The sequence below is a fragment of the Sminthopsis crassicaudata genome, chromosome 2 (assembly GCF_048593235.1).
Source record: "Sminthopsis crassicaudata isolate SCR6 chromosome 2, ASM4859323v1, whole genome shotgun sequence".
In the NCBI taxonomy this organism is placed as follows: Eukaryota; Metazoa; Chordata; class Mammalia; order Dasyuromorphia; family Dasyuridae; genus Sminthopsis; species Sminthopsis crassicaudata.
Window position 1 is genome coordinate 566,834,008 of NC_133618.1, and position 20,417 is coordinate 566,854,424.

The 20,417-nt window shown below is 35.9% G+C and overlaps 1 protein-coding gene across 1 annotated transcript in view; it reads right to left on the bottom strand.

Moving 5' to 3' along the window:
* The window catches only part of AP3S2 (adaptor related protein complex 3 subunit sigma 2), a 46,170-nt gene that overhangs the window by 25,549 nt on the left and 204 nt on the right, over positions 1 to 20,417 (bottom strand). The window contains exons 2-4 of the mRNA XM_074295156.1: positions 13,035 to 13,126; positions 12,575 to 12,686; positions 11,759 to 11,830 (exon numbers count right to left, since the gene is read on the bottom strand). Of these exons, the coding sequence (XP_074151257.1) occupies positions 11,759 to 11,830; positions 12,575 to 12,686; positions 13,035 to 13,126 (276 nt within the window). The remainder of the gene's footprint in view (positions 1 to 11,758; positions 11,831 to 12,574; positions 12,687 to 13,034; positions 13,127 to 20,417) is intronic.

The following is a 20,417-nucleotide window of genomic DNA, read 5'->3' on the forward strand; positions in this document are numbered from 1 at the left end:
CAGACCTTTAGCCTTAGAGCAGCAGGCACTAGAACTTACTATATCCTCCAAATAATCTTGTAATGTAGGTCCCATAAATATTATCATCTCCATTTTATAATTCCAGAAACTAAAGCTCAGAGATGTTACTTATCTTGCCCCTGACCATACTTCCAGTAAGTGTCTGAGGTGGAATGCTAACCAAGTTAGAATGATAATAAATTAAAATAAAACAAATAAAGTAATTTTGGGTTTCAGGAAATGGAACACTTGTTAGTAATAAAATCAAGACCATTCTATTTCTATATATAGATGAGGTGAACTAGGGGAGTGGGAATTTAGATGAATTGGGTAAACTAAGGAACTAAGAAATTAAGATTATTTGGGAGAACATTAGTATGTATACCTAAAGATGCCTTGCAATGAGGGTAGGGGTTGAGGTGAAGAAAAAGACTGTAAGCCTGATGTAGGTACTCCTCTCTAACAACTCAAAACATAATCCTCAGATACCTTAAAGTTGATGGTCTTTGGGAGGTGCGCTGGGGCAAAATAACTCATCACCATAGTCAATCTGATGAAGTCTTTCCTAACTTACCTAGGAAGTTTCTCAGATGACAAAGTCCATCCCTAGATCTATATGAGAAGATTTTCCAGGTTAGCAGGACTTTCAACCCTATAGCAGGTATAATAAAAGGTTAAAGCCTTGCCCCAAACGTTTTTATCTAAATAAATAGCTCTTTAAGAATTAATTTATTCACATAATTTCAACTATCACTTTTAAAAAAATATTCCCAAATATGTATGTTATCTTAACCTATTAAGCATCTCTAACTTTTCCTCCTGAATGTCTTACCTTCATCTCAAATTTAGCATGTCTAGAGTCAAACACATTAAAAATAACATTAATGAAATCACAAATATAAGAGATCTTCATGGAATAATATAACTTGAGAATGAGAAAGGACCTTAAACAATTATCTAATTCAATCCACACACAAACAACAAATACCCACTCTAACAAATCCAATAAATGGTTATCCAGCCTCTGCTTGAAGACCTACAAAGAAAGGGCAAAGCCATAGTCTCTCTAAGCCTTCCAATCCACTTTTGGTAGCTCTAAGTGTGAGGAAATTTTTCTTGACATTGAACATAAATTTGCTTCTTCACCACTTTCACCATTTGTTCTACGTTCTACCCTCTGTGACTACACTGAAAAAATTTAGTCCCTCCTTCACATGACAATCCTTTAAATACTTGAAAACAGCTATCAAGTTTCCCTAAATTTTCTCATCTTCAGACAAAACATTTTTGGTTCCTTCAACTGACAACAATGGAAGTCATCTAGGCCTTGGTACTTTATAGATATTGAAATTAACACCTGAGATGAAATAACTTGTCCAAATTTACACAACTAGTAAGTGGTGATTCTGAGAGAAGATTCAAGTTCTCCTGTCATTTTTCCCCCAAATTACCTCATCTTTTGGACATCTCCATTTTTATCTATCAAGAGTATAATTAATTATTCTTTTAGGTTCCTAAGCTCAAAATATCATAATTCGTTTACCACCTTCCATCTTCTTATCCAAATCCATTCAGTACTCAGATTCTTTCTACACCTTTCTTTCTCCTAATATTTCCCTTATCTTCCCATTCCATTTTATTTTCATTGTTAAAAACATTAGATCAGGCCTTTATCCTTCAAACTAAGACTACTTCAATAGTCCTCTAAGTTTTCTTGATGCCAATCTCCCCTTCTACTAATCCAAATGCAACAATAAATTTAATTAATGGAAGCATCAACTATATATAGCTCACTATGCCACACAATAGAAAAGAGCAAGATGAATTTTAGTCATGGTTCTTCAAAGGCAGAGTTTGGTCTGAAGAGAAATACAAAAAAAATTAAAATAGACCATAATGAAGATAAAAAGTGCTGATGAGCCAGTTTCAATGGTCTTGTGATGAAGAGAACCATCTGCACCCACAGAGGACTGTGGGGACTAGGTGTGGATCACAACATAGTATTTTCATCTTTTTTATTGTTGTTTGCTTGCATTTTGTTTTCGTTCTCATTTTTTTCCTTTCTGCTCTGATTTTTCATGTGCAGTATGATAACTGTGGAAATATGTATAGAAGAATTGACACGTTTAACATATCGGATGACTTGCCATCTGGGGGAGGGAGTGGGCAAAGGGAAGGAAAACAAATTTGGAACACAAGGTTTTGCAAAGGTGAATGGTGAAAATTATGCATACGTTTTGAAACTTTCAATTTATTTTAATTAAAAAATGTTAATGAAGGAAAGATCATTTCCAAGTGAAGGAATAAAGAAAGGCTTCATGGAAGAGGTAGCATTTGAGCTGGGTTTAAAGGCTGAATAGAACTTCAACAAGTTGGGGGGCTTTTGGAAGGAATATGAGATTAAGTAATAAATTTAAGTTAAATTAGTATGAGATGGGGCAACTAGGTGGTGCAGTGGATAGAGCACCACACCTGAATTCAGGAGGACCTGAGTTCAAATCTGACCTCAGATACTTAACACTTCCTAGCTGTATGACCCTGGGCAAGTCACTTAACCTCAGGCTCAGGAAAACAAATAAACAAACAAATAAATAAATAAATTAGTATGAGATTATAGAAGACTTAAATGCCAAAAAATTAGTTCTTCGTCCTTTAGGAAATGAGAAGCCACTACGCAATAATCAATAAGAACATATTAAGTGCCAGCTGTGTGACATGCTCTATATTAGGCAAAAGAATAACATCAGATTTGCCCCTAAGAATGATTAATCTGGTAGTGATATAAACAATGTGCTAGAAAGATGGAGCCTGGGAATGGGGAGTCTGATTAAGGTACTGTAATGAAATCAAGAGATGATGAGAAAAAGTAGTATCAACAGGAATGAGAAGGAAGTTATGATATCAAAGAGGGAGAACTAAATAAATGTGGATGGTATGGGAAAGGAAGAGGTCAAAGATGATAACAGATTTCCAAGCAAAGATAAGTCAGATGATTAGTTAACAGAAAAAAGGAAATCAAAGGAATAACAAATTAAAGGAAAAGACAGAGCATAAATTCAGTTTTGAGCATACTGAATTTGAAATGACAGTGGGACATCTGGGTAGAGATGTCCAGAAAATAAATGGTAAAGGAAGGTGGGGTTTAAAGAGATAGAAATGGTTTAAATGGTTGCTGTAGAGAATGTGATAAGGAACTTAAAAAGAGGTGAATAAAAGAACATAGAAATGGAAATGAGAGTATCTGAAGTTAAGAAACATAAATTTATAATGGATAGAAATAAACATTTTGTAATTTTCTTTAGCAATACTGAGTAGTTTAGGACATAGAAGGGAAGTTGGTAAAAAGTTAACCAGTTATATGAAGGTTATGGAATATTATTGCTCTGTAAGAAATGGCCAGCAGGACGAATACAGAGAGGCCTGGAGAGACTTACATCAACTGATGCTGAGTGAAATGAGCAGAACCAGAAGATCACTGTACACTTCAACAACAATACTGTATGAGGATGTATTCTGATGGAAGTGGAAATCTTCAACATAAAGAAGAGCCAACTCACTTCCAGTTGATCAATGATGGACAGAGGTAGCTACACCCAGAGAAGAAACACTAGGAAGTGAATGTAAATTGTTAGCACTAATATCTGTCTGCCCAGGTTACATGTACCTTCGGAATCTAATGCTTATTGTGCAACAAGAAAATGGTATTTACACACATGTATTGTATCTAGGTTATATTGTAACCCATGTAAAATGTATGGGATTGCCTGTCATCGGGGGGGAGGGAGTAGAGGGAGGGGAGGGATAATTTGGAAAAATGAATACAAGGGATAATATTATAAAAAAATATATAATAATAAAAAAAAGAAAGGTTAGCATAATACAAATATGAATTATTAAATTACAATGCCCAAATATATTTTTACATTTTATTAAATTACTATTGTTATTTTAACCTAACACAGACTAAATTTCTGAATGTTATAAAGAAATGATCTAACACAAATGCTCTGCTTTTATATCATCAAAAAAAAAAAAAAAAAGTTAACCAGTTACAGATTAACAGGACAAGAAAGGCAGAAAATAATTTCCCTAAAATAATGCTTCAAATTAGCAATTCTGATAAAAAACAAAACAAAAAAAAGCAACTAGATAATAAAACAAACTTCCCCCTTCTTGCTAAAGAAATAGGGAACTATGAAAAAGGAATAGTGTATATACTCTTAGTCATAGCCATTTTTTGGTCAGTTCTGCTTAACCTGTTTGATTATAATGATTGTAACTTATTGCTTGTGATGGAAAATGCTATCTATTCACATCCAGAGAAAGAACTATAGGATCTGAATGAAGATCAAAGCTTTTCCTTTTGGTCCTGATTCTTTTTTTTTTTTTTTTAACAACATGACTAATATAGAAATATGTTTAACATAATTGCACATGTATAGCCTATATGGGACTGTGAACTTGGGGAGGGGTAGGAAACAGAGGGAGGGAAAAAAATTTCCAACTCAAAAATCTAACAAAAATTAATGCTAAAAACTCTCTTTGCATGTAAAAAAAAATAAAATAAAATACTATAAAATGCAAAAAATTGTAACTCATTGTTACAAAGTAAAGGAGAGAAAATAAATGTATAAAGAAATAGAAAAAAATCAATGAAAAAATTAGACATAGCTTTAACACATGTCATTTCCTTATTCAACTAGCTCTCTCAAATGGATTTAACATCTTATAGATGTGGATGTTTCCTCCAATAACCCAAGCTGCAGTCCATTCACAGCTGCCCTGGAAGATTTTTGTCACTCTTTTTGTAAATTCAACACAATCCTCTCAACATGCTGGAGGATGTCCTGATGTTTTGAGGAGAGCTCAAGCTATCTCCTTGCCATCCTTCACCCTTATCATATAACCAGGACATTTTTTCTTCCTATCATACAATGTCTTGATGATATCTTTGTTCTTCTGTTCTTCAAAATATCTGATTGGTTATACATTGTAAACTGCTCACTCCTACTGTGTAGCTATCCACTGGCCTCTGTGCAACATTCTTTTCCAATCCTTCAGACTGTTATGTTCCATGTCTCACAGTCCTACAATAGCACTAGTAGATTAGTTTTAAAAAGATGGGTATTATTTTGTCCTTGGGAGAAGCTAAGCATCATTAAATGAACTTTGCAATTCCTGAAAACAAATAATCCTGTTCTTTGCCTTTTGTTTAATTCTGGACCCAACTCTAGTCACTTGTACCATCAGTTCTATATACACATAATGATAGACAACCTCTATAGGTTTTCCATCCAAATATCTGAACAAAATATTCTTCACCTACTTGATGTTTCCTACATAGAGGATTAGGACTTACAGATCACTTCCAGGAAGCTGTGAGATATTTTAGAGTCTGAGGCCACCAACACAATGTCATCTGAAAAGTGAGAGTATGTAAAGGACTTTATGCTCCACAGGATATAGCTAACTATTACAATATAAAGAAAATCCAAATTCTTGGTACATAAGGCCCTCCAGAATCTGGTCCTAAATTATCTATATCTCATGATATATAACTCATCTGGACCCCCTCATTGCTGATAGGCAATGTTTTTTATACCTACCTAATTGATTTGTTATCCTATTCCCCGGTGACTTCCAGACTTTTTCATCTCTCTTCAAACCTTCCATGGTTAAGCTTTTCCCTACCCTCTTAGATGAGAACCCTGCCTCATATTTCACTGAAAAAACTGAGGCCATTCATTGAGAGAGCTCCTTCTCCTCTCTCCATATCACACCATATTATCTAAATGTCTTCCCCTACTACCTCCTCCACACAAGGAAATAGCACTTCTTGCCAAGGCAAACCCCTTTACATGCACAAGTGATTCTATTTCATCCCATGTTCCCCAACATATTCCCCTCTGTCTTACTTTTCTTCACACTCCCTAACTGCTGCTTCCCCATTGACAAAAACACTCATGTCTACTCCCTCTTCAAAAAATTCTCCATGCTCTGTTTGTTAGATATTGTGCTCTACAATCTGGAATTATGCCCAAAAAGTTATCAAACTGTGCATACCCTTTGACCCAGCAGCGCTACTACTGGGATTATATCCCAAAGAAATACTAAAGAGCGGAAAGAGACATATATGTGCCAAAATGTTTGTGGCAGCTCTTTTTGTTGTAGCTAGAAACTGGAAGATGAATGGATGTCCATCAGTTGGAGAATGGTTGGGTAAATTGTGGTATATGAAAGTTATGGAATATTATTGCTCAGTAAGAAATGACCAGCAGGAGGAATACAGAGAGGCCTGGAGAGACTTAAATCAACTGATGCTGAGTGAAATGAGCAGAACCAGAAGATCACTGTATACTTCAACAACGATACTGTATGAGGATGTATTCTGATGGAAGTGGAAATCTTCAACATAAAGAAGATCCAACTCACTTCCAGTTGATCAATGATGGACAGAGGTAGATACACCCAGAGAAGAAACACTGGGAGGGGAATGTAAATTGTTAGCACTAATATCTGTCTGCCCAGGTTGCATGTACCTTCGGATCTAATGTTTATTGTGCAACAAGAAAATGATATTCACACACATGTATTGTACTTAGACTATATTGTAACATGTAAAATGTATGGTATTGCCTGTCGTCGGGGGGAGGGAATAAGGGAGGGGGGGTAATTTGGAAAAATGAATACAAGGGATAATATTATAAAATATATATATATATATATAATAAAAAAAATTAAAAAAAAAAAAAAAAAAAAAAAAAGATATTGTGCTCTATTTCTGTTCCCTCTCATAGCATCCTTCTCTTTGGAAAAAATTATTTGTAGTCAGTGCTTCACTCCTACCCTATGTAACAACCTTCCTAGACTATGTTAAAAGAAAATTAAGGGGAATTTTATGGAATGGGTTACTCTGTGATCTATTTTATTCATTTGTATTCACATCAGAAAACTTTTTCTTTTCCTGAGGCTGGGGTTAAGTGCCCAGGGTTACACAGCTAGGAAGTGTTAAGTGTCTGAGACCACATTTGAACTCGGGTCCTCCTGAATTCAAGGCTGGTGCTCTATCCACTGCGCCACCTAGCTGCCCCCATTAGAAAACTTTTATAGTGAAAACATTATCCAAGTACTTTTGTTTAAAACAAGTTATAGAATATATATTTCTACCATGTTTAACATACACTGGACTACTTGCCATTTAAGGGAGGGAGTGCGGGAAGAGGAGAAAATTGGAACACATGGTTTTGCAAGGGCTAATGTTGAAGAATTGTCAATTGCTCTGAAAAAAAAAAAAACTTTAATAAATACTAATAATAAATAAATAAAATGAGTTATGGAAGATCCCACTATAGTCTGACAAAGAACCCAAATGGACACCAGATCAAAAAGAAACAAAAATAAATTTCTTCATACAACAACTCCAGACTAAAAACAAAAACTAAATAAATTAAATGGCTTGAAGCCTGGAGGTTTTTAAAAGGAGTCCTACTAGGGAAGCTAGACTCAATGATAAACAAGCCAGAAACTTGCCAGTGTTCTGAATAGAGAAACTCTAGGGGTCCCTGAAGCCTTCAGTGCTGGAAGAGAGAATCTGCAATGTTTGAAAGGAGAAGCTGTTGAGGAAGAAAGGTGATGAAAACTATAGTGCTTCATGGAAAAAAAAAAACAGACATCTGCATTTAGTCTGACCTCATTTGTTCCCAAGGACTCTGGAGACCACAGATGATCCCGTGGATAATCCAGGAGGTCTTGCCAGCACTATCTGTGTAGATAGGTAAGAGGAAGTAGAAGCCAGACGCAGGAGCTCAAGAAATTGAGGGTCAGGATTAAACATGGCATAATTGTGTGGAGGGGAAGAAGAAGAGTCTCATTGGCACTAAATCACAAATAAGAAACTGAGGTAGGAAAAATGATTAAATAGAAGAACTAAACATTATAAAGAAATATTATGGACTAAAATATACTCAAGATTAGAAAAGAATTATAGTTATTCCACAATACCTATAAGTAGTATCTCAAAAAAAAAGACAAAAACAACTTGGCCACCAGGACAACATAAGTATATGGAAATGAAGCAAGAGATAAAAGATAAAATTAACTGGTAGAAAGAATCAGAAAGAGAAAAAAAAAACAACAGAAGGTGGACAATACTATCTAAATAACAACTCTGAAAATTAAAATAAAGCAAAGAGAACTCAATGACTCCATGAAACAAAAAGAAATAATCAAAGATTAAAAGATTTATTAAAAAGTAATCAAAAACCTTTCCAATAAGATGAGAAAAACAAGAATGTTTGTACCATAATTATTACATGACATTGTGACAAAACACTAGTTATAACAATAAGGAAATGAAATTGAGGGAATAAGCACAGGCAAAGGAAAAACAAAATTATTAGAATTTGCAGATGATATGATAGTTTATATAGTGAACCCTAGGGAAAAAGCTAGAAATATAATAGAAATAACAATACTTTCTAAACTAATTTACTTATTCAGGGTCATAATCATCAACTACCAAAAGATTACGTTACAGAGGAGAAAAAAAAAACAAAATTCATTTGGAGGAACAAAATGTCAAAATTTTCAAGGAAAATAATGATGCCCTTTAGTACAAGGACTCAAAAATCTGACTGGACCTTTACAGGGATCACTTAAGATAGCAAGATCTCTGTAAAAATCTGTTGTGTTATGTACAAAGGAACACTTAGAAATTTTGTCTTGACCATAGGCAGAGAAAATCATGCAAGTTTTATCTAGAATGGTTTAGTTTCTCACCTAATTGTGCAGGGATAACTTCTAATCAACTCCAAGTATCTAATCTCTGTGGGCAGAGGCCTCTTGGACCCAATTTTGGTTTTGTCGTAGCACTTGGGAATTGAACTAACAGAGTACACAGGCCTCTCCATAGGAGAGAAAGAATGAGGATCCAGTCCCCCAGAACCAATGATCCCAGTGTTACTACACAAACACCAAGTCAAATTCATTTGGTTTCTCAACAAAAGGGTAAAAGGCTGACTTGTAGAGAACCCAATCCCTGTGGAAAGAAGCCCATAATTCTCAGAGAACATGAAAAAGGTAGTTTAATAGTCTCTTTATTATTTTTAGGTTAGGTAAGGACCATCAAAGTACCAACATAAGAATCAGTCTATTATAACTTTAAATCATTTGTACTATGTATTTATAAGTATGAAAGAATGTTAATAATCAGCTTATGAACTATGCTATGTAGATTTTTCCAGAGGCACTCAGCAAGGCATTCAAAAAGGAAATGAAGAACATTCCCAAACACTAAAAGAGCTGTCCAGGATTTGGATTTACAGATTTTGCCAAATACACTCCAATAGATTTTTCGGGGAAAAGCAGATATCAAAACTGGGGAAAGAGTATAAGAGTAGAGTTTATTGCACTCGATCCCACTTAAAGTGATGCCTTAATACTTTTAAGAGAGAACAAATCTCAGTTAATCAATTTCAGCTATAAGCTTTCATTTCAATTAGTCAAGACTTAAAAGTAAATAGGAAAAGTTCTTGGAAATGAATGACAGTGATGTTGCACAGCAGTCATGTTTGAATTAGCTGAAGAAACTTGGTCACACAATAGGATCATTTATAAAACATATAGCCACTTTAGAACCAGGGTTATTCCAGAGATTGAAGAAATACAACATTCCAGTAAAACTCTAAAGAGGAAAGGCCCCAAAGGGCTTAGACAAACCTAGGAATGGAGCCATTACCCTGTGTCTCTAAATTTAAAGCAATAAAATACTTAAATCAAGAATGAGAGTGATACCTCTAGCATCTTTTTCCCCCTTTATTTTCTGTATCTGAAGAGGTTAAATCTGTCTCAGAAACAGAAATAAAATCAAAGATGAATTTGAAGTCTTACCTAACTAAAAAAATGTCTTAGGCAAGATATCTTTTTGACACTCAAAGTAGATGTGGTTTCTAATTTACTTTCTGCATTATTTGTTGCCCAACAATCTCAGGGGGGACAATCTTTTCTGATGACACATGAGTAAAATACAGTGAAGTATCTAATAAGTTATAAAAATAACTTGTGACATCAGCAATATCCTTTATGAGACTATATGAAGATAAGCACTTTAAGGAAGAACTACAACAGCTTTTCTGTGTCTACTTACAGCATTTCAAGATCAAGTTTTATAATATACCAATGCATTTGAACTGTTTTATTATTTTATGAGAATTAGTACAAATGTTCAAAAAATTACATTAGAAAAAGATCAATAAGCACAGAAGAAAGGAACCATTATGTCCTGTGACATTTTAAAAACCATTTATTCTTGGCTTTGTCCATTCAATAATGCAACAGGGAAGTAGATTTTTATTTTAGATCTCCTTGTTAGTTATATGATAGGAAAAAAAGAAGCTTTAACAACTAACTTATTCAGTACACAATTCAAATGACTTAAATACATATACTAGTAGCCCTTTGAGGCTTTTAGGATTTTTTTCCCATAATTAAAGCAGAATGACTGCTTAAAATCTTCCCAAAAGGCTTTGAAAGCTGGTATAACTATCCAAGAATCCAAAGTAAAGTAAAGAAAGAGGAAGCAGAAAGTTATGATTTTCCTTTACATGTTCTAGGCTCTCTTCTAGAGCTACAGGAATCATATTTCATAGGATCCAAGAATAAAAATAATTTAGTTTCTTTCTTTCTTTTTTTTTTTTCTTTTCTGAGGCTGGGGTTAAGTGACTTGCTCAGGGTCACACAGCTGGGAAGTGTTAAGTGTCTGAGACCAGATTTGAACTCGGGTCCTCCTGAATTCAGGGCTGCTGCTCTATCCACTGTATCACGTAGCTGCCCCCTAAGAACAAAAATAATTAAAAGTACCTAATTTCATTCCAAAATTCTTCCCTAAGTTTAATGACAATGCAGACCAATAATATTGAGATAAAGGAACTTATTCAGAAATGAAAAATAATTTCTCCTAAAAAAAATTACTATCAATGATTTGCCTTAGAAACATTTAATCTAACAATTAAAGTCTTGTAGTGGACTCTAACTTATCTCAAAAACAAACTTCTAATGGGGACAATAGATCCTACTGATGGATCTTACTAAAGGGAACATAACTAAACATGAGTCATCTTCTATAAATAGATTTTCTAATGAGCAAGCTCATACTGGAGATAACAGTGTGGACATATATTGTACTAGTACAATAATACAGGCTCCAAGTTCTTCCTTTTCATGTTCAATCTCTGAAAAGTTCATTTACATCAGTTAGCCTACCTTCACAACAGTGAAGGGATAGACTAAATCCCACAGTTATACTTGAAGATGGATCTAAGAACACATTCTCTGGTCCACTCATACCTTCTTCCTATTCCAAACCTGATTTTGGTGGTCACCTACTTATTGGAATACAGCATAACCCTGAATTATGTCACCTTCATTTTAGTAACTACACACTCCAAGACAAATTCATACTTTGAAAACTACAGCAAAAGTCCTCCATGGATCCTGGCCAAAGCATGAAATAACATTTTATAATCTCCTAAATCTCAATCTGGTATCCAATTACTCTGAGTTCAATGAATGCCCAATTCTCTCTGCACAAATGAATAGAGGCTATGCAGAGTTTGAAAACAAAACACAAACTAAATATATTAAAGGTAGTTTTGGGACATTCCTAAGGTGGAAGATGGACAAAAGAATAATGAGGGAAAGAGGGTAGAAATAGCCTGGAGCTCCTAACTTGCTGGGAACCTTGTTCTGAGACAAGATGTACCTTATCCATGTGGAAGATCAAATCCAACTCACAGACATTTTCAAAACATTTGTCCAATGTCTCCACAAAAACCTACAGAAAGAAGAGAAATAAATTTAGACCAAAATGGAAGAAAAATTAGTTCATATATTTTTAAAAGTAAAATAGCTGGGGGGTTGGACAGCTATATCTTAGGCTTACCCCTATGTCTCAAAAGAATTCCAGCAAACAATCTTATGTATTAGTTTTTATTATTAAGTGTTAACTGAACACTACTGTAACCCAGTACAGGGAATGCAAAAAGCTTCTGGAGAAAAAAAACCTCATATTTTAATATGGTTCCATAGCTTACAGAGACAGATGGAATACTTTCTCCTTTCATGAGGTGCCCAAAAGTTTTTAAATAGCAAGAGGTTTCCTTTTTATTTGACCAAAAGTTAATCTAAGCTTTGGTTTGCCTGCCTCCCACATTTTACTCAGTTATTCAGGACTTGATTCAGAGCACCACCTGCTGGTAAAACACTAGTAAAAGAACCCATGAGACCAGTAAGTGATTTGGTGATCCAAGGCAAACCAACTACAGAGCTTTCCACAGAGCCTCCAAGAGATCAAAGAGACAAAGGAGATGAGCGAAGATAATGTAAAGCAGGCAGTTTACAAGATTAATCACCACTGACTAAAGTTTGGAACTATTTTACTATCACCTCACCCTGGGATTCTAGAATCATAGATCTAGAGCTGGGAGGGAGCTCAATATGCCAGCATTTACCTATAAGAAAATTAGGCCCCAGGAAGTTAAGTACCTGTTTTGCTTCTCAACCAGTACACCATACATACCTGAATGAGGTCCAAGATCCCCAGTTCACTTTCTGAAGAATCCACACAAAACACAAAATATAAAGTGGCATAGTGCCGGTAAATCAACTTGTAGTCAGAACCGCCAATCAAACTGCAGAAACAAAAGACAACCCCACAATATTACTCTAATATTGTGTTAGAATAAATATGATTTCCACTATAAAACATTGCCTAAAAATCCACAGGAAAATCCATCAGATTCATATTGAAATCGCACAAGTGACATATAGCCCTTCCTCACAATGAGAAAAAAAGAGAAACACACAAGAGAGCTGAATTTATAAGTACAGGGTCTCTTCATAAATATCTCCATCAAGGCTAAAGCCTAGGAGTGTTCTAGATCCAGTTTTATACTTAAAGAGCACCAGCCTGAAGTTACAGGACTCATCAATTGATCAGACCCTGAAATAAGTGAAGAAAAAGTAAATTGCTGATTTACCTTCCCCCCTCTAGGAAGTTGCAGATGTTGTCATCCCGCTTAAGGACAAGGTGGAAAGTCTCCCTGACAATCTGCTGTTGAATCTCTTCTGGCTACAGAGAAAAAAAAAGTCAGACAAATCAGTGAAAATGAGAAGAGTGAATCATTATCCAAATTTCTAAGGCACATCATATTCCATAACATTGGAAACCGGAAGTTTCCAGTCTTTACCATACTCCTTCTCTACCATGTTCTTTCCCATTCCCCTTTACTATTGTCAGGAACTCACATGATTTGTCCTAGACCAAGCAGTTATCAAACTTTTTGGTATCAGAACTCATTTACATTCTTAAAAACTGAGGATTCCAAAGAACTTTGATATAGATTATATTTATTGATATTTACCCTAGTAGAAATTATAGCTAATAACTTTTAAAATATTTAACTATTACTTCACTTAAAAATGTAAATCGATTACATGTTAATATAAACTTTTTTTAAGGAAAAAATAACTATATGTTCCCAAACAAAAAAAATTTAGTGAGAAGACTGGCATTATTTTTACAAATTTTTGCAAATCTTTTAAACGTCTAGCTTAACAGAGGATGGCTGAATTCTCAAATAAATCAATGCTCTGTGAAATGTTGTTTCGGTTAATGTGTATGATGAAAATCTCACCTCACACAGATATGTAGTTGAAAGAGGGAGGAGTACTTTGATAGACAAATAAGGTATTGTTAATGTTATGAAAAAAGCTTTGACTTTGAAGATCTTGGAAACCTTCAAGACTGATAATCACTTTCAGAATTATTTCCCTGAAGCATCAAGTATTTGATGGTCAACTAACATCAAGTGGTTGCCAATCAAGTCTTCATTTCTAACGCGATGATGAATTATAAAGTAAATGAGACAGGTCTTGCAACACAAATATTTCCAGCTCTATTTCTTGATTAATCTTTTCTGAGAACTTCCCATTCATAGTTATAATAGTGCTTCATTGTCCAGATCATGTAAGCTCAAAGTTATAACATTAATCCAAGGAGAAAGTTAGGGAGGACACAACATTCTATACTAGGAATCCAAGAAAAAGCTCTTTAAGTATTGCCATTGTTTCTGGTTAAAAGTAATTTATTAGATCAAGTCACTCTTCCCTTAATCAAAATTCCTAGGATAAACATGGACTTTTGCCAATATCCCAAAATTATTCTTATAACAACTCGATACATTTTGACCTACCAAAAATACTTTCCTAAGGCTTAAAACTGTTCTCCTATAATGCTCATCAGCAACAAGTTTATGGTAAATATACAATCAGAGACTTAATTCCTCAAATATTTCCTCAGAAGAATTGCTGATGAGCAAAATTATATGTGTTCCTGTCACTCTGTCCCCATCTTCTATAGTCAAAAATCCAGATCTCACTAGGATATTTCAGAAAAATCCAGTGTTAGGAAACAACTGTCCCCTCCGACCTCACCCTGTCTCTCTGCTCTATCCATCACATGAGTAATTTTGTCATATCGTTAAGGTTAGACTTTGCTATCTTTCAGAACAATGTGTACTCCTAGATAAGCTACACAGAGTTCAAGTTATGATTTAACCTTTTAAGACTTTTCTATGAAAATAAATCTATGTGCTTGAACTCTTAAGTTAACAATCCCTTCTGTTCAAATAAAGTCTCTTGGATTGCTATCATTCTTTTTAGCAGTACAGCTAAAGCAATAAATGAAACCTTGAGATCTAATGAGAAAAACCTCAAAGTAGCATTTACTTTCAGTAAGAGCTTAGTGGATAGATAGTTAAACCTCAATTCCAAGAGTTATCACCATGTGAACTGACCAAAGTGTCAAAATAGTTAAATGTTTTGGGGGTTTTTTTCCCCTAGGTACTCAGATTTGTTCTGAATTTACCTTGAAGATGTACTTACTTTGGTGTATATTTCTTTCTTATATAACAAATTCACATCTATGCAACACTTTAAGGATTACATTTAACAATTATGTAACTAATACAGATATATCAAAAAATATTATCCCCATTTTATAGACGGGAAAACTTAGGCTCACAGATATTGTCCAAGGTCACATATCTAAGAAGTGTCAGACTTGGGATCTGAACCCTGACTCCTTCTGACTCTAAGTTCACCTGGCTGCTCTTGAACAGTTTTAGTTACAAAAGCAGAGTAAATATTCTTCTGGTAATGGTACACCCTTTTACTTATTCCCACCTTTCCACTGATTCTGGATGATTTTTATTCTATACTAGCAAATGAGGATATAAGGGTCCTAAGTTAGTGATAAATAAGTGAGGAATATGAGAAAATATCCAGAGCAGCACCCAGTTTATCCATCTATTGCCATTCCTTGATTAAACCATATGATTGGCTAATCTTTCTGTTATCTTTAACCTCAATAGCATATTTTTCTCCCATTTTTCTTTGAAGTTCTTCATTGCTTATAGTTGCAGCCTGCTCACACCCACCATATTCCTCACCACTTAACCCTGCTTTAAGGAAATTGCAAAGCCACTCTAATGATCTTAAGCTTCTCCCCCAAATAAAGGCATATTTTCAAAATACCAATATCCTACCAGTGTTTTTGTATGGAGTTATTGTAAGACTATGAAACATGGAACCCTGCAGTCTCTGAAGAAATAAAAGTAATTATCAAATAGAGGTCAATGGAGAGACATATGTTGGTTTTGAGCCTATAGGCAACAGATATAATTTACATATTTCCCCAGAAGCGTAAAATATACACACACATTTCTTTGTGAACCAACAATTAACTGACTTTACTGAGGCAAATAGCTTTTCATTTGGCACACAACCCATCCCAGAAATTAGGAGATGCTCTAAGCATATGGGCCCAAACTCAGTCTCTTCTATATCCCAGTACAATTATCTGACCCTGGCTTGGTAACAGAACAGGAAGTCTAATGCTTTAAATCTCTCATTTACCCTTCTCCTAATTGGACTATAACAGGAAACTACTTGCCTACTCATATCTAACTAATAAATTTTTTTCTTTTCTGAGGCTGGGGTTAAGTGACTTGCCCAGAGTCACACAGCTAGGAAGGGTTAAGTATCTGAGACCAGATTTGAACTTGGGTCCTCCTGAATTCAGGGCTGGTGTTCTACCCACTGCCCCACCTAGCTACCCTTAATAAAAAAATTTAAAAGAATTCAAAAGAAAAGATGGCATACAAAATGTTTGTGGCAGCTCTTTTTGTTGTAGCTAGAAACTGGAAGATGAATGGATGTCCATCAATTGGAGAATGGCTGGGTAAATTATGGTATATGAAGGTTATGGAATATTATTGTTCTGTAAGAAATGACCAGCAGGAGGAATACAGAGAGGCTTGGAGAGACTTACATCAACTGATGCTGAGTGAAATGAATAGAACCAGAAGATCGCTGTACACTTCAACAACAATGCTGTATGAAGATGTATTCTGATGGAAGTGGAAATCTTCAATATAAAGAAGATCCAACTTACTTCCAGTTGATCAATGATGGACAGAAATAACTACACCCAGAGAAGGAACACTGGGAAGTGAATGTAAACTGTTAGAACTACTGTCTATCTACCCAGGTTACTTATACCTTCGGAATCTAATACTTAATGTGCAACAAAAAAATGGTATTTACACACATATATTGTATCTAGGTTATACTGTAACACATGTAAAATGTATGGGATTGCCTGTCATCTAGGGGAGGGAGTAGAGGGAAGGAGGGGAAAATTTGGAAAAATGAATACAAGGGATAATGTTATAAAAAAAATTACTCATGCATATATACTGTCAAAAAATTTATAATTATAAAATAAAATAAAAAGTAAAGAGCAATAAAAGGCACACTTAAGTCAAAAAAAAAAAAAGAAAGAAAGAAAGAAAAGAAAAGCTTGGCATAAATTAATTTTATCAGTGATGAGGATTTTTTCCCAACAACTGCTACCCAATTTTGATACAAAATTGCTAAAGTATTACTGTAGGTATTGATTCACCCCTTGACAAAACATATACAATATGTTAATTACAAATTATTTTTCTTTAAGTGGCTAAAAACTACCCCAAACTAAATCCGTTTTATAAAATGACAGATGGGGAGATAGATATCTAAATTCCTAATCAAGAAAAAGCCAAATAACAATTGCTTATATCACCTCAATCACCTAAACTTTATGAGACTAAGAGAATGTTCAACTTGGATTTCTGTGGAACTTAAAAGTAATGAATGTTGCCTTCTTCCCTCTTCATTTTTCAAGGGTCCTCTACTACACTGGCTTCCCATTGGTTTGTGAAACCTAGTAGCTTAGAAACCAAGGGGACATGTAAGGAACAAACTCTAGTCTGTTATGCTTTCCAGCTGTTACTGTTATAAAGCATTTTGGAAATTAATTCATAGGGTAGCTAAGTGGTATAGTAGATAGAAAATTGAGTGTGCAATCAGTAAAACATCTTCCCAAGTTAAAATTTAGCTTCAGACACTTACTAGCTCTATGACCCTAGGCAAGTCATTTCATCTGTTGCTCAGTTTCTTCATCTGTAAAATTAGGCAGAGGCCTTGGCAAACCACTCCAATATCTTTGCCAAGAAAAGCCAAAGAGAATCAGGAAGTTGAACACAATTGAAAAAAACGACTTAACAATATCATATCTTTAATGTATAAAGCAACTGTAATCTCTAAGACATTTAAATACTTAAGGCACATACAGAACTTCTATTTAAAACGAAACTTAAAATAATTCCTATAATGAAATAGGGAACGCATATGAGAATAAATTCTGTCCCATTTATTTCCATTTGAATTTTGAAACTATAATATTTCCCTTTGGTCTATAGGAACAGCATTAAATGAGGGAAGGCTTGGTTGGCTTCATAAGCCTATTATTTGGGAAGAGAATAGAAATGGATTGTGATGATGCTGAATAGTAAAGGGTGAATTCTGTATTTTGGCTGCAACACTGAACAACATGGCTTAACAGTATTTGAGAGAAAGGTAATGGGAAAAGTTTGCAGTACTTAACATGCATTTAAATGCATGAAATAAAGCAATTTGTTCATCTTAAAGAGAAATCAAATTACTGTCTGATTTAGTATATTCATACTGCAATGTTCTTAGTTTCTGAACATTTATGATACAATATAATCTCCAACATACCAGGACTGTCAGAACTGACATTTTTGTTACTGTTCAGTTATTTTTGTCCCATCTATCTCTTCATGATCTTACTTGGGAGTATTCTTGATAAAGATACTAAAAGTGTTTTGCCACTTCCTTCTCCAGCTCATTTTAAAGATGAGGAAACTGAGGCAAACAACTTTGATTTGCCCAGGTCACCCAGCTAGTGTCTGAGGCCACATTTGAACTAGGGTCTGCCTGACTCTGCACCTGGTACTTTATCCACTTCACTACCTACCTGCCCTGAACTGACATTTGCCTACACAAAATTTAAATAATTGAACCTGTCGAATTCTAAGGGCTAAAGTATTTTTCAATCTTTTTTTAATTTTGGAATTCAAATTATGTCTCTCCCCCAGCCCCTTCTCATCTAGTGAGAAGGAAAACAATATATCATTTTACACATGCAGTCATGCAAATCATATTTTCATGTGGTTAAGATATTTTTTAAAAGTAGTGTTTGGGATTTTAAAATTATATTAAAAAAAAATCTAAGTAATGCTGAATCGCACCTCTATTTCAAAAGCTCATCTCAAATGTTACTTTTCCTATGCAGCCATATCTAATCTTGCTCTAAGTGGAAAATGATGGTGCTAATCAATTTTGTTTATAATTCTTTTACATATTTCATTAAGCAAAATATTCTATTTTCTATTATTTATGCATATCTTATATCCTTCATTCAAATGTCCACTGCCGGAGCCAGAAAGTCATCTTACTTATCTTGTGTATTTTCAACGTATTTTTGCACATCTGCTATCTTACACTTGGCAAATACTTAATACATGTGGAATTAAATAGGCAAATCAAATTCTCAAAAGACTCTCTTCTCTGCCTCTCTGGAAGACGGATTCTGGGACCCATCCCTAAGTGTGAGGCAATGGAAAGCGGTTCGAAGGATCTTTGGAAAGGATCTAAGAGCGAAATTTTAGTAATGATAATGGCAAAGATTCGGGTAGGAAAGCATTTCAAATCAATAAAAATAACTGGACAATTGCTGACGTTTATGGCCCACATTTGCGCAGTTATAGTTTCCATCACAGCCCTGAGCCGAGGATTACCGTATGGCCCAATGTTACATGTTCGTTAAATGGCTCCCGCATAACTTTAGACAGCTGTGTCAGAGAAAGGACTTGGAGCACGTTCTCCGGACGCCCATGCGCCACCAGAAGGAGCGTCCCTAAGGGGTTCTCCTGGTGGTGAGCCATGTAATTGATTTGGGGGAAACTAGCCATCGTTACCCTAAGGTCCTCCTTTTCCAGATAAGGAAACCGGACGGACTTGCCGGCTCACATCAGTAGGAAGAGCAGAGCCCCGACTAGGGACTAAATTCTTTGGCTCTGAGCTCTGCGTCTAGGTCGGGACCTGTGGAAGGCGCGCCCAGGAGGCAGTGTTCGGCCCAGAGCACCTTTATCCCTTGGAAACACCTTCATCCCCCTTCCTTATTTTTCTCCAATGATGGCTAATCAGGGTAATGCAGGTGGGCATCTAACAGGGCAGGGCGAAGGGTCACTGACTAACAAGGTGAAAGCGCGGGACCTGAGGGGTCTAGGACAGACCAGAAATAAGGAACCCGCGGCCGGGCCGTCGGTTAGCCGGCTCCGATTCAACTCAATGCACACGTATTAAGCACAGCAGAGTTAAACGCTGGAGACTAAAAAAAAGTGGGGGGGAGGGGGGCCAAACGGCAATGCCGGGCCTAATGGAAGGGGGAACAAGCAAACAAAAGCGTGCCAACCTCCGCCAGCCGGGATTAGCCGAGAGGCCCCGGCAACTTGTAATACTGGTGGCTGCGGTCTATGGCATCGATGCCCGCTGAAAACCTGAAAGGATTTTTATCCTCCATTACGTCCAATCCCGTCCCCCCCATGCCTATTTTTTACAGAAAAGGAAACTGAGGGATTCGAAAGGCGAAGTTTCCAGTCCAAGGCTGCCCTGATAGCGTCGGGGTGAAACCTGAACTCCGGCCATTAAGTGCCCTGCGTTCGAATCCTGACTCAGCTAATGCCCGCCAGCGCGTCTCTCTACCGGCCTCAGTTTCCGCCTCGGGAGGGGGACTGAGGCCAAGATAATCTCACTATTCCGGGAATATAAGACTCCAAACCCTGCCCCGTTTCCGTCCCACCGCTGCCTTTCAGGATCACACGAGGACGCAGACGGCAGGTGTACACGCCCGGGCCGCTGCACATTCGCGCCCGGCGGAAAGGGTCAAAGGTCGA